Genomic DNA, 14,714 nt, shown 5'->3' with positions numbered 1-14,714 from the left:
CTGTGGCTTTCTATGTTCTATGTGCCTGTCTTTATTTCCCCCTCATTTCCACAATTTCAAAAACAGCAGAAGTATCCCAGTAAGTTCACCCATGGTTTGTTATAATTATGAGTTTCATAACATAATACTTTGGGAATGTATCCTTAAATTTAGGGTAAATGAAATGGGTCTTGTGACCCATTCTGCAGTCTGCCTGGGTGACTTGATTGAAAGGAGGCTTAGATTGCTTTACACTTGGAGACAATGATAGCAGTCTCGGAGTAGACAAAGCCCCAGAAATATGTTAGTAATATTGGGTTGTAAACAGCTATGCTGTAAATAGTTAATTTACTTCTAAGATGAAAGGGAGAGAGGATCAAATACAAAACCCTAGTTAGACCCCACTTGGAGTACTGCAAGCAGATCTGGGAACTACTGCCTCAGAAAAGCAGCCAGCATAATCAAGGATCCCGCGCACCCCGGACATTCTCTCTTCCACCTTCTTCCATCGGGAAAAAGATACAAAAGTCTGAGATCACATACCAACCGACTCAAAAACAGCTTCTTCCCTGCTGCCATCAGACTTTTAAATGGACCTACCTTGCATTAAGTTGATCTTTCTCGACACCCTAGCTATGACTGTAACACTACATTCTCCACTCTCCTTTCCTTCCCTATATACGGTATGCTTTGTCTGTATAGCGCACAAGAAACAATACTTTCCACTGTATACTAATACATGTGACAATAAATCAAATCAAAAACCTCAGAAAGGGTATGCTGGCCTTGGAGGGAGGGCAGCACAGTTTACAAGAATGATACATGGACTCCAGGAGTTTAATTATAAGAGATTTCCCAAATTAGACCCATTTTCTCTAGAATTTAGACAGCAATGGGTAATCTGATATTCAGCTTCAAGACACTAACAGGAAATGACAGGGTAGAAAAATAGATAAACTATTTCCACTGGTTGGAGATTCCAGAACTGGGGGTCATAATCTGAAAATTAGGGTCAGATTGTTCAGGAGAGATGTTAAGAAGCACTTCTATACACATTGGGTGGTAGAGGTTTGGAACTCTCTTCCACATATGGCAGTTGATGCTAGGTCAGTTGCAATCTTTAAATCTGAGATAGATAAATTTTTGTTAAGTAAAGGTATTCCCGGCTTGGGTCACTGTCTGTGTGGAGTTTGCACATTCTTCCTGTGTCTGCGTGGGTTTCCTCCGGGTGCTCCGGTTTCCTCCCACAGTCCAAAGATGTGCGGGTTAGGTTAATTGGCCATGCTAAATTGCCCCTTAGTGTCCCGGGATGCGTAGGTTAGAGGGATTAGCGGGTAAATATGTGGGGATAGGGCCTGGGTGGGATTGTGGTCGGTGCAGACTCGATGGGCCGAATGGCCTCTTTCTGCACTGTAGGGATTCTATGATTTTTTTAAAAAAAGTATTAAGGGATTTCAAATATGGAGTTTAGCCACAGATCAGTCATGATCTCATGAATGGCAGAACAGGCTCGATGGGCTAAATGGCCAACTCCTCTTCCTATGTTCTTAATTAGCCTTTCTACCTGGGTATAAGGTTACTTAGTTTCACGTTACCATGGGGAAGAGGAAGCTGTTTTTGAGATCAGGCCACAGACTTCCCTATGAATCAGTGAATATCGCAGACAACAGTTGGTTTGCTGTGGTGTGCAGCCACCCGAAGGGCAGAAGGCAGGACTTAGAGGTAGATAGTAGTGCAACTGAAGCAGAGAAAAGGCTGACTCTATTGTTCACCGGAGGATGCAGGAGGAAGTTCTCATTCTGAAGAGGCCGAGTTTGTGAGGTTTTAAAGGAGGCTGCAAGATTCGCTCTGCTTGGGCTAGAAGGGAGGAATCTCCAGTGTAACACAAACTGAAAGTTGGTTCTGCATTAAGTTTTGGGAACTCGCTGACGTAAAGCATTAGAACATAAATAGACATTACTGCAGAGCAGCAGGATGAGGAGGAGATTGAAGATTTCAGGGAGAAAGTTCAGAAAACAAGAGGAAGGCCGGGAAGAGGAAAGAGGACTGGGCAGAAAGGCGGGACAAGGGTGGAAAGTGACTCACAGAATAGAGGCTGATCTGGCTTGAAACATTATGAAACGTGATGCATTGTCATAGCTGTGGATCCCCTCAAAGCTAACTCACGAGTCACCCAGCAGTGTTGGGGTAAGTAAGCCATCTCCAAGCAGAAAATAATACAAGGCAGAAAATAACTGAATTATTACCCTCACAAAAATTACTAGGCAGTTACATAATTGGAGCACAGTGGGTAATGGTTATGTTGCTGGACTAGTATTCCAGAATAATAACGGCAGACACGAGTTTATATCCCACCATGATAGATGAATTTAAATTCAGTTAATTAAATAAATCTGCAATAAAGGGCTAGTGTCAGTAATGGCGATCACAAAAACTACCAGATGGGTCTTTAAGTGAATCCTTATCTGGTCTACTTGTGACCCCAGATCTCCAGCAACAACTTTAATTTATGCAGCATCTTGAAAGTAATAAAACATCCCAAAGCATTATAAAACAATCTATAGCATTTAACCACATGAGGAGATATTAAGGCTGAAGACCAAAAGATTGGTTAAATAGGGAGGTTTAAGGAATGTTCTAAAGGAAAAAAGCAAAGTAGAGAGTCGGAGGGGTTAATGAAGGGAATTCCTGAACTGAAGGCCAAGGCAGCTGAAGGTACAACAACCAATTGTAATGCAATTAAAATTAGGGATGCCCCAGTGGCCTAAATTAGAGGACTGTAGGTAAATTGGAGGACTGATGGGAATATGGAGATAGGGAGGGGACCAGGCTACCAAGGAATTGGAAAACAAGGATGAGAAGTTAAAAACTGAGACATCGTTTACTGGGGGAACCAGATCAGGTCAATGAGTACGAAGTGATGGGTGAACAGAGCTGGTTGTGAGTTAAGACAAGGGTACGAGTTTTGGATGACCTCATGTTCACAGGGAGTATAATGTGCAGGACGGGCATGGAATGTGTTAGAAAAATCAAGCCCTGAGAGCTAACTAACAGCAGCAAATGAAAGATGCCCATAAAGATCTAGCACTCTATGGCATGAATTTATCTCTAGCCAATCTTAATTTGACTCTGGTGCCAAGGTAAGGGGATCTACAGGCACTCAGTACGTAATGTCACCAAGTAAAGTTAGTAACCCTGGCAATCACACTGTAGAATTCTCACAGACTCCTAACTAGGAAGAAAATGCACAGACTGTCCTTCATTTCTTAATCATCTCACAGAGTGAAATATCTCTCTGGAGCATACACGAGATTAAAGGAAGAAACAAGCTTTAAAAGTATATTAAAAATTTATGGAACTTTTTTTTAATAATGGAAGAATTTGATATTCCACAAATATAAAATTAGTTTATTTTAAAGGACCAGAGAGGTTGTCCAAAAGTAATTATAACTTAATAAGCCAGTTATACTAGTTGGCACAGTGGTTAGCATTGCTGCCTCATGGCGCAGGGACCCAGGTTCAATTCCGGCCTAGGGTGACCATTTGTGTAGAGTTTGCACATTCTCCCCTCTCTAGATTAGGGGGATTAGCAGGGTAAATATGTGGGGCTATGAGGTTAGAGTCTGGGTGGGTTGCTCTACTGGAGAGTCTGTACAAACTCGTTGGACTGAATGGTCTCCTTCTGCACTGTAAGGATTCTGTGATACTCATTAACAAGGTGTAACGTTTTGGGGTGTTTAGCCAGGTTGAGGCATAAAATGGAAGTTCATGTCAAATCAAGTGATTTCTAAAATCTTCCATCTATGAGGGCTCCTGCACCCTGAAGAGAAGGGAACCACTGACAGAAACCTCTGGATACTACCAGAAGTCGTCATCAGCTTCAAAGTCGTAATGACAGCAAACACTGGCTGTTTTGCTATCATGACTATCACAAAATCTAGGTCATTATAATTTTTCATCCACTAAGGTTGTCAAAATTGATCACAGCCAACATGTACATGGTTAGATCTGCCAAAATAATATCTTCTTGAAAGTTTATTTTAAACTGTGTTCTGATCAACTATGGAAAATAATTTTAGTCTTTCATTTAAAAGTACAATATAACTTGAAACGTCACAGCAATGGATTTTGTTTTATAATTCTCATTTCAAAAATTATCCACTGTCCAATTCATAAAATTGTCCACGGTGCAGTTCTATAAATCATTCAGCTAAGTGGGATGTAAAAGGATTTAAACAGACAAAAACTTCTACAACCATTGGAGTTTGATTACAAGTCAGTACTATTCCATATTGCAATGGTCATTCAGCACTTGATTACCTCAGCACTTTACCTACTCTGCGGATGGCTTACTAACCTAAACAATATGAAAATGCATCCACTAACTGTTTGTTTGCTACACAGCAAAAGCTCTGCAGCACAACGGCTCCCCACTCACTACCTTCTAAAGGGCAATAAATGCCAGCTTCACCTGCAATGCCCACATCCCGTGAATGAATAAGAAATATATGCTGAAGGAGATCAGCTTCAATAAGACTATGCAGAAAACCACAGCAATGAATCCCATAAACTAGGGAGTAGAATTGGGCCAAAATGTTTCTAAAGTTTGTTTCAAATCTAAGTTTGATGGCATACGAGTCAACATTGTTGATTTTAAAGTGCCTACTTTATTTAAGGCGCATGTGTACGTGAGGTTATCAACCAATCTCTTTGACAACTGATAGCTGGTGTTCTCTGCTGGTTGCGGGACAGGGTTTGTTCTCTGCTTTATATTCACAAAATCTACAGTGCAGAAGGCTGCCATATGGCCCATCAAGCCTGCACCGACAAACATCTCACCCAGGTCTGAGAGGCAGCAGTGCTAACCACTGTGCCACCATGCCACCCCATTGTTTAACGTTGTCAGAGTGGAGGAAGGGTCTGTCTCCGACGAGGTGCGAGGCCCTGTTGAGCTGACAGAAACCTCAGCCCCACCCCCCCTCACACAGCCCACCTTTCAATCCTGAAATAAAATGGCTTGCACCTTATTTTTAAATAAATTAGAATAAGTTTCCTTCACTCCAAACTCTCTCCCTCTCCTCTGCTGGTTATGGGACAGAGTTTGTTCTCTGCTGGTTGTGGTAGAGGATCTGTTTGCGGGGCAGGGTCTGTCCCCTTCTGGTTTGCGTGGCAGGGCCTGTCCCCTTCTGGTTTGCGTGGCAGGGCCTGTCCCCTGCTGGTTTGCGGGGCAGGGTCTGTTTGCGGGGCAGGGCCTGTCCCCTGCTGGTTTGCGGGGCAGGGTCTGTTTATGGGGCAGGGTCTGCCCCCTGCTGGTTTGCGGGGCAGGATCTGTTTACGGGGCAGGACCTGTCCCCTGCTTGTTTGCGGGGCAGAGTCTGTCCCCTGCTGGTTTGCGGGCAGGGTCTGTTTGCGGGGCAGGGTCTGTCCCCTGCTGGTTTGCGGGGCAGGGTCTGTCCCCTGCTGGTTTGCGGGGCAGGGTCTGTTTATGGGGCAGGGTCTGTCCCCTGCTGGTTGGCAGGCAGGATCTGTTTACGGGGCAGGATCTGTCCCCTGCTGGTTGGCGGGCAGGGTCTGTTTGCGGGGCAGGGTCTGTCCCCTGCTGGTTTGCGGGGCAGGGTCTGTTTCCTGCTGGTGGTGGTGGTACAGGGTCTGTCCCCTGCTGGTTTGCGGGGCAGGGTCTGTTTACAGGGCAGGGTCTGTCCCCTGCTGGTTTGCGGGGCAGGATCTGTTTACGGGGCAGGGTCTGTTCCCTGCTGGTGGTGGTGGTACAGGGTCTGTTCCCTGCTGGTTTCCGGGCAGGGTCTGTTCCCTGCTGGTGGTGGTGGTACAGGGTCTGTCCCCTGCTGGTTTGCGGGGCAGGATCTGTTTACGGGGCAGGGTCTGTCCCCTGCTGGTGGTGGTGGTACAGGGTGCCTGTCCCCTGCTGGTGGTGGTGGTACAGGGTGCCTGTCCCCTGCTGGTGGTGGTGGTACAGGGTGCCTGTCCCCTGCTGGTGGTGGTGGTACAGGGTGCCTGTCCCCTGCTGGTGGTGGTGGTACAGGGTGCCTGTCCCCTGCTGGTGGTGGTGGTACAGGGTGCCTGTCCCCTGCTGGTGGTGGTGGTACAGGGTGCCTGTCCCCTGCTGGTGGTGGTGGTACAGGGTGCCTGTCCCCTGCTGGTGGTGGTGGTACAGGGTGCCTGTCCCCTGCTGGTGGTGGTGGTACAGGGTGCCTGTCCCCTGCTGGTGGTGGTGGTACAGGGTGCCTGTCCCCTGCTGGTGGTGGTGGTACAAGGTGCCTGTCCCCTGCTGGTGGTGGTGGTACAGGGTGCCTGTCCCCTGCTGGTGGTGGTGGTACAGGGTGCCTGTCCCCTGCTGGTGGTGGTGGTACAGGGTGCCTGTCCCCTGCTGGTGGTGGTGGTACAGGGTGCCTGTCCCCTGCTGGTGGTGGTGGTACAGGGTGCCTGTCCCCTGCTGGTGGTGGTGGTACAGGGTGCCTGTCCCCTGCTGGTGGTGGTGGTACAGGGTGCCTGTCCCCTGCTGGTTTGCGGGGCAGGGGGCCTGTCCCCTGCTGGTTTGCGGGGCAGGGGGCCTGTCCCCTGCTGGTTTGCGGGGCAGGGGGCCTGTCCCCTGCTGGTTTGCGGGGCAGGGGGCCTGTCCCCTGCTGGTTTGCGGGGCAGGGGGCCTGTCCCCTGCTGGTATGCGGGGCAGGGGGCCTGTCCCCTGCTGGTTTGCGGGGCAGGGGGCCTGTCCCCTGCTGGTTTGCGGGGCAGGGGGCCTGTCCCCTGCTGGTTTGCGGGGCAGGGGGCCTGTCCCCTGCTGGTTTGCGGGGCAGGGGGCCTGTCCCCTGCTGGTTTGCGGGGCAGGGGGCCTGTCCCCTGCTGGTTTGCGGGGCAGGGGGCCTGTCCCCTGCTGGTATGCGGGGCAGGGGGCCTGTCCCCTGCTGGTTTGCGGGGCAGGGGGCCTGTCCCCTGCTGGTTTGCGGGGCAGGGGGCCTGTCCCCTGCTGGTTTGCGGGGCAGGGGGCCTGTCCCCTGCTGGTTTGCGGGGCAGGAGGCCTGTCCCCTGCTGGTTTGCGGGGCAGGGGGCCTGTCCCCTGCTGGTTTGCGGGGCAGGGGGCCTGTCCCCTGCTGGTTTGCGGGGCAGGGGGCCTGTCCCCTGCTGGTTTGCGGGGCAGGGGGCCTGTCCCCTGCTGGTTTGCGGGGCAGGGGGCCTGTCCCCTGCTGGTTTGCGGGGCAGGGGGCCTGTCCCCTGCTGGTTTGCGGGGCAGGGGGCCTGTCCCCTGCTGGTATGCGGGGCAGGGGGCCTGTCCCCTGCTGGTTTGCGGGGCAGGGGGCCTGTCCCCTGCTGGTTTGCGGGGCCGGGGGCCTGTCCCCTGCTGGTTTGCGGGGCAGGGGGCCTGTCCCCTGCTGGTTTGCGGGGCAGGGGGCCTGTCCCCTGCTGGTTTGCGGGGCAGGGGGCCTGTCCCCTGCTGGTTTGCGGGGCAGGATCTGTTTACGGGGCAGGGTTTGTTCCCTGCTGGTGGTGGTGGTGGTACAGGGTCTGTCCCCTGCTGGTTTGCGGGGCACGGTCTGTTTGCTACACTCTTTGCTACATTTGTTTCCTTTCCCAGGCGGCGCTTGTTGCCATTCGGCAGGAGGGAGGGACACGTGCTCCGGGGAGGCTGCAGCCTCGCGGCAGAATCTGGGTCACACAAACACGGGGCTGCTCCGGGTCACGTGCGGCCGCCGCGAGCTCCGGGAGGATGTTCCATTGTGATTGTGACGTCAGGCGGGCCGCGCTCAGCCAATGTCGGGCCGCGCTCGGGCAGCGTAAACACAAGGCGCACGTGGGGCAGCAGAGCAGGTCCATGTGAGCAGCTGCAGGACTGGAGCAGCCCGGAAGGGGCCAACACTCACCTTCTGGGGGGGGGGGGGATGGGGATAGCATTTAAAAAACTGACTTATTTTGCAAACGGCTTCCAAAATGAAACCAAATCTTACCGAGTCAAAAATAAATATTCTTAAACCTCTCCCAATTTCCACATGCAGTGAATCCGAGCTATTTGCAAAAACCTCCAGTGACTCCTCTTCAACTGATGATCCAGCACCCTTTTTTTATTAAAAAGCATTTTTGAAATTAGTATTTTGCAAACGGCTGAAATGAAATAAAATATCCCACAGGCTCAAAAAATAAACATTTCTTAACGCCCCTCAATGTCCAGCCCCGCGGTGAATTCCAGCTACTCGCCCGCAAAAAAACCCTCCAGTAACAACTTCTCCCAACTGACGATCCAGCACCTCTTTATTTTAGCAATTTTTCGAATTTAGATTCTGAACGGAGCAAACCGAAACACCCGCTTCATCCATTTTTTTAAAAAATAACTGTGTTTTGGGTTTATTGGAACCGCGTCCGCGGTGGGGAGGCGAGGGAAAACACAATGCAGAAAAATAAATATCTTACCTGCACCGTTGCCATCCATCGCATCAGCAACTGGAAACCTTCCGCTTTCCGCGAGTAATCTTACTAACAGGTTCCCTTCGAAACAAAAGATTTGTTCCCGAGCCCCCACTTTTCGGTCGCGATGTCTCCCCGTTTCTCAATCCCCATATGTGTCGCTGTGGGTGACTTTCTGAATCTTCTCTCAGTGTATTATATTCACACTGAGTGAGGTGCAGTGCCTTTCCGGCTGGTACTTCAATCCGGACTCATGTAGCAATGACTCAGTGTCTCACTGCTTTGCTGCTACAGTTTCCCACGTGACCCGCTCTGTATTAGCCCCGCCCCCTCTGCTTGTCTCTCCCTTTGCCCCAGTGACACACTTTCCAAAACAAGTCCATACTCAGCCAGGCTGCAGGCTCCTTTCAAACAAAAACAAGGAACTCAGGGGGACCCAGGAAGCTTTTTAAACCCACCTAAATAATCTGCTGACAGTCCAATCGAAGTCCTCACTGATTTTTGAATTGTCCCTCTCTCTCTTATATCTCAACACTTCCTGGTACCACCCTCACAAATGTTGGGTCAGGCAGAGCTGCCAATTCAAAAGCTCACCAAAGCTATTTTTCCCTGCTGCTACATTTTACATCATAGATGTAGGGATCAATCCAAGGCAGCTGGAAAATAATAGCCACCAGCTTCAGGATTTTTTCAAACCGATATGCATCACTGAGTTATGAATATATGAAGCGATATAAAGTTTATTTGTTTATTAGTCACAAGTAAGGCTTACATTAACACTGCAATGAAGTTACTGTGAAATTTCCCTAGTCGCCACACTCCGTCGCCTGTTTGGGTCAATACACCTAACCAGCATGTCTTTCAGACTGTGGGAGGAAACCGGAGCGCCCGGAGGAAACTCACGCAGACACGGGGAGAATGTGTAAACTTCGCACAGTGACCAAAGCCTGGAATCGACCCAGATCCCTGGCGCTGTGAGGCAGCAGTGCTAACCACCGTGCCGCCCCTGAGGTTGTGGAAATTTGATTGAAGTTGATACTAAGTATTTGGTGTTTGTAGCAATATCTGGAATGTTATTCTTCGATAGATCATGATTATATTTTGTATATAATTCAGTTTTTGTCTGAACTGTTTAGATTGGTCAGTTGAAGGCATGTTTTGGTGGGTATATTTGATGGGCAGCACTTGGTACACACAAAAACATATGAACGCGTTTTGTTTTCTGATTGGGTCAGGGATTACAAATTTGTAAAATGTTGTTTTCAGGAAAGTGGTTGCAAACAGCAATTATTTTAAAATCCAATTCCATTTATTAAATTAAACTTTGAGATATATGAGCTTTGTCCAGATAAGCTGCTAACAGTTGATGCAGTGAGGTTAGAGGCTGTTGTTGGTGGAGAAATAAGATAGGGGGAGGGAATGGTCAGTCTAGGTGGCAAATCTCTCTTTTTGGGGTACAATCAGACAAGTTACCAACTCTCTTATTCTCCCCAGAGTACAACCAAGTACAGCCAATTCTTTCCCACACCTAGGGATATGATCAGACGAGGTGCCGACTCTCTCTCCACGGTGCACTGGAGATGGCAGGGGATGGCATGTAGCAGGTGGGGTTGGCTTGGGAGGTGAGGGAACAGCATGAGAGTGTGGCACAAGAGATGGAAATGGGGGATGGGGACAAAGGTGGAGACATGAAAAGAATTGGCATGGGGATGGCATGAGAGGGATGGCATGGTAAGAATCGAACAGCAAGAGAGCAAGGAATGGCGTGGGACGACTGGATGTGAAATGGAATTGATTAAGTGTGGCAAACTGGCAGGGACTATTATATGATAAAGTCTTTCGCCAGCGGGCTGTGTTTACTTTCAGATTGGCACATAAACAGAATCACAATACCAAGAGTGTTGAAGTGGAAACAGTGAACTTTAATACAGCCATGAAAAATAACAGTACAAAGCAATGAAATTAAATGGTCATGCCTATGCGAAAACCCAGGCTCCCAGCTATCAGCAGGCAATGATTTATGGTGACATAACCTCTTTCTTTCTCATCTGTATATCACCTTTCCATCTTGTGCTACTAACAGTGCTAAAGAGAAACAACTGAAATGAAGATCTGTAAACAACATCCTTGTATCAAAATGCACTCACAAATCAACATATGTGGCCAAAGAATGCAACATGTAAACATAAGAAATAAAAATATATTTGCAAAAGGCAGTCCAAAAACATGCATAGGAATTACAACAAATTGTGTGCATACTGGGCACACAAACACATTTCATAGGGTTGAACTGCAGCAACAACTCTCGGATAGATAGAAAATGTGCTGAAATGTATAAATGTTCCTGTAACTTCATAATTAAGGGACCATAAGAGGAGTTAAGGATTGCAAGCCTGTGAGTGTTGGGAGGTGGAGGATGTTGGTGAACCTGCCAGATTGAGCACAGATGTGTACTCCGCATGCACAAAATTGAAGGGGAAATGGCGTCCCAACAACGCACAACCCAGGAGATGGGCAATTACCTCTATTACAAAGTGATACCGTAAAATCTGTGTTGGCCACTCTGGGTTGGTCGCGCACATCAAGTTTCTAGATCGCGCATATCGACACAGACATCAAGTTTCTAGATCGCGCATATCGACACAGACATCAAGTTTCTATTCTTACTTGGTCACTCTAGTCAACCATCTTATAGCCACTGAGGCCGATTCGGGTGGCACGGTAGCACAGTGGTTAGCACTGCTGCTTCACAGCTCCAGGGACCTGGGTTCGAATCCCGGCTCGGGTCACTGTCTGTGTGGATTTTGCACATTCTCCCTGTGTCTGCGTGGGTTTTCTCCGGGTGCTCCGGTATCCTCCCACAGTCCAAAGATGTGCGGGCTAGGTTGATTGGCCATTCTAAATCGCTCCTTAGTGTCCCGGGATACATAGGTTAGAGGGGTTAGTGGGTAAATATGTAGGGAAATGGGGATAGGGCCTGGGTGGGATTGTGGTTGGTGCAGACTTGATGGGCCGAATGGCCTCTTTCTGCACTGTAGGATTCTATGATCTAAGTGCCAGCATCAGTCCAGAAGTATGAAATCTGCTAGATAGTCTGGTGGTGGTGGTGGATGGGTGGGTGATAATGGAGTGACTTAAAACAGGCATAAAAGGAAAATAGCTAATGATTCACATAGACAGCTGGCTAGATGTGTCAAAACTCAGGAACCTGGGCTTGGAGCTACAGGACTGGAGTAGGTGATAAAAACTGGAGCCCTGAATCAGTTATCAGTGTCTCTACATTGGTGAACATCTGAATCTGAGGTCTGGTCCATGAAGGGACAGACATAGCAAGGGGGTCCTCACATCAGGTGCATTGTGGCTTTCAATGTCCAAAGGGATGGTCACAGATCCACACCTTGACAGAGGTGTGCTAGTGACTGACTGTGGAAAGATAGTTAGTGACATGAGGACCAACAGGAAATTCTCCCGTGAGTAGTTTCTTCAAGGCCTGCACACAAGGTTTGCTGTCTGTGATGACAAGGACGATGTTTGGACTGCACAATATATGGGCTGGAGTGCTTGATGGAAGCTGCAATGGATAGAGCTTCAAGTTCACCAGGCAACCAGATGATTTGATGACTATGCAGTTTGGCACTGAAAAAAATGTCAAATTTGGGCCTGTTGCCATGGGTCACATACAGGGTTCATTCTTAACAACACCACCTGTGAGCATGAAGAGAGGATGGCCACATGGCATGAAGGTTAGTGTGCAAGGTGCCCAAGGATAGTCATAGTCTTGGAGCAAATTACTGTTTTAGGGGAAGATAGAACAGAGCATGTGGTACATGTTGTGAAGACATTTTCAGGACTGTTACCACCACAGTAGAAGTCATCTACATGTCTGATGACTATGCGTTCCAATAGAAAGTCAGCTAGGACACGGCACATCAATTCCTTAAGGGTGGTTTCAGATCCAGGCATGTCCATATCAGCTTGAGTCTATACATGAACACCTTTGCAAAGTGTGATTGTCCCACTGTTCTCCATAGAAGATCATGTTAATGGAACCTGGGAAAAGCATTGGTTAGATCTGTTGAAATGATGGATTTCCACTGGGTAATCCTGTGTAAAGTTGAGTCAACATCTGGCATGAGTGATGGCTGAGGTTTAATGTCATACCCAACATCAGCAAATTCTGTGACAAGTCAATAACCCCCATTTGACTTCTTCACAAGAAATGTTGGTTAATGTGCTCCATCGTAATCTGCACATCTTCAGGATCAGCAAAGACTCCATGGCTTTCAATAGCATTAAATTTTCATTGCAACTCAACGAGTTTATCTCTGGCATACTGGATAAGGCAACTCTTTCAAGGTGGATGTTGTATGGATCCTATGTTGACACTAACTTTGAAGGGTCCTGCTTTGACACTGTAACCTGGAAATGCTGGATTAAAGACATCATCATACTCCAGAAGGAAAGCGTTTAACTGAGAATGTGTGTGTTGAGACAGGATGTGATCGGATCCTCAAGAACAGATTTGGAAAACAGTTGATAGTGTTTACATTTTGCTGCTTGGTTGTGGCTGTGTCATGTTGTCCTGAGAAGATTGAGAATCTTGGTTGCTGGGGTGAATCAGGTTGTATCTGAGCAAAATGTTCATTGTGAGGTAGGACTTGTGGTTCAAGGGAGAACTTCACAATGTTAATCTTGTCATCAACACTAGTAAAAATATATGGTAGAGGCCAAGTTTTTGGGTGACTTGTTACACTTTGGTCCTAAAGGAAGAGAAGGAAGTTCAACTGCAAATACCGTGAGGTCCACATGATCATCAGGTAGCATCGTCTTGATGAAATGTCCCAGCCAGGTTGTTGTTAACCTTAAGGGAGCACAAGTACATGGGTTTGTCTCACACTGCATGGGCAAAAAAAAAGAATGAGATTCATAAATATAGATCATGGAGTCAACAACTAGCACTAGGTATTTGGTCAATTGAATTGATACATCATTGGTTTCCATAGATGGAGTGCCTCAACATCAAGATTCTCCATGACCACGCCTTCAAAGATTATGATTGTCCATGGACAGAGGGAAGCTTGTTTCATGAACCACATGTAAAAGTGACAAACCATCAGCCTGGGGAGTAGACTGGGATGAACTCTTCACTGGGACATCAAGTCTCATAGATGTAGAAACATGGATTGTGTTGCTAGTGACTTCACTGTCAAGTGATTGTGCGAATAGCATGGTGCTGGAAGCATGTGTCTCGGTAACATGAATCTTGGATCTGTACACAGAGTGCAGCTGATTCCAACAAGACATCAACAGGTGCCATGTTTCATTCGTCTAAACAAATTTCCATGCTCCTATTATTATAATCATCACCAAAGATGGCAGCTTTCTTACAAGCTTTAGTCATGTTTTAGCAGTCTTGATCTGACAGGAAATTACATTTGCTGAGAAAATGCTTATATGGCCTGTAAACGCTAGGTATTATTTGAACTTAAATTCTAATTATGTTCATTTGAGGCTTTAACTATTTAGGCACCAGATTACAGCTTGGTGAAGCAACTCAGGAAATCTTTAATAAGTCGTAAATACCTACTAAAGATAGGGCAGGACTTGACTAGCGAACCACAGCTCCTGCTTTCCAGTTCGACCTTGGGTGCAGCTTGACACTTGACCTCTTTTCGCTCTCTGTAACTTCTGCTTCTCTCTGGACAGCAGTCACTTGCTGCACAACTTGCTCAATGAAAGCTTCCGCTTATTAACTTATTCTAAGACATAATCCACAGCGTGATCAATGATATTAGTGCATTTTAATTGGCCTAAATAAAACAAAGATAAGTCTTAAATGGCTTAAGTGATCAATCTCTGTGCTTGGTCTAGATGGGCATGATCAGTTTCTAATTGGTTTCTCAAGGATGATGATCATCCATTGATATAATTCCCCATAGTCTCCTGACTGGCCCTTTAAGATGTCAAGTAGTTGTGGGACCCCCCACCCCACCCCACCCCACCCCCCACCTACACTCCCCTCCCCTCCTCTCAGCCTTCTCATTAAAATTTGTTTCTGTTACTTCCTGCTAAAATACAAGAATGTTTTGATATCTCCCTTGCCCATTTGTCCAGGATGGGGTAAATATGCTGTCATGTGCCCATGATTGATATCTTGAGCTCATTGTCTCACCTCATTTAATTGGTATTAAATCAGACCCCTATCATTGATTCTATGTTTTGTAGATTATTTGAAGGTTGCTGTTACTTCTCGGAATGACTTACTTTTAAAACAAGGGATAGAATGGTAAAGTTGCTTATAATCTTAAAACTAATAAAGAGGT

General features: G+C 47.4%; 1 protein-coding gene across 2 annotated transcripts in view; it reads right to left on the bottom strand.

Moving 5' to 3' along the window:
• Positions 1 to 8,683, bottom strand: part of nr1d2b (nuclear receptor subfamily 1, group D, member 2b) — a 29,525-nt gene extending 20,842 nt beyond the window's left edge. The window contains exon 1 of one of the 2 annotated variants that reach the window (XM_078239016.1): positions 8,398 to 8,683. In XM_078239016.1, coding sequence (XP_078095142.1) covers positions 8,398 to 8,416 — 19 coding nt within the window. In that variant the 5' untranslated portion in view covers positions 8,417 to 8,683. The remainder of the gene's footprint in view (positions 1 to 8,397) is intronic. The other variant, XM_078239025.1, reaches the window with a different exon arrangement.
• Positions 8,684 to 14,714: the final 6,031 nt, after the last annotated feature.

The sequence above is a fragment of the Mustelus asterias genome, chromosome 2, assembly GCF_964213995.1.
Source record: "Mustelus asterias chromosome 2, sMusAst1.hap1.1, whole genome shotgun sequence".
In the NCBI taxonomy this organism is placed as follows: Eukaryota; Metazoa; Chordata; class Chondrichthyes; order Carcharhiniformes; family Triakidae; genus Mustelus; species Mustelus asterias.
This window is presented reverse-complemented; position numbering and strand designations above follow the sequence as displayed.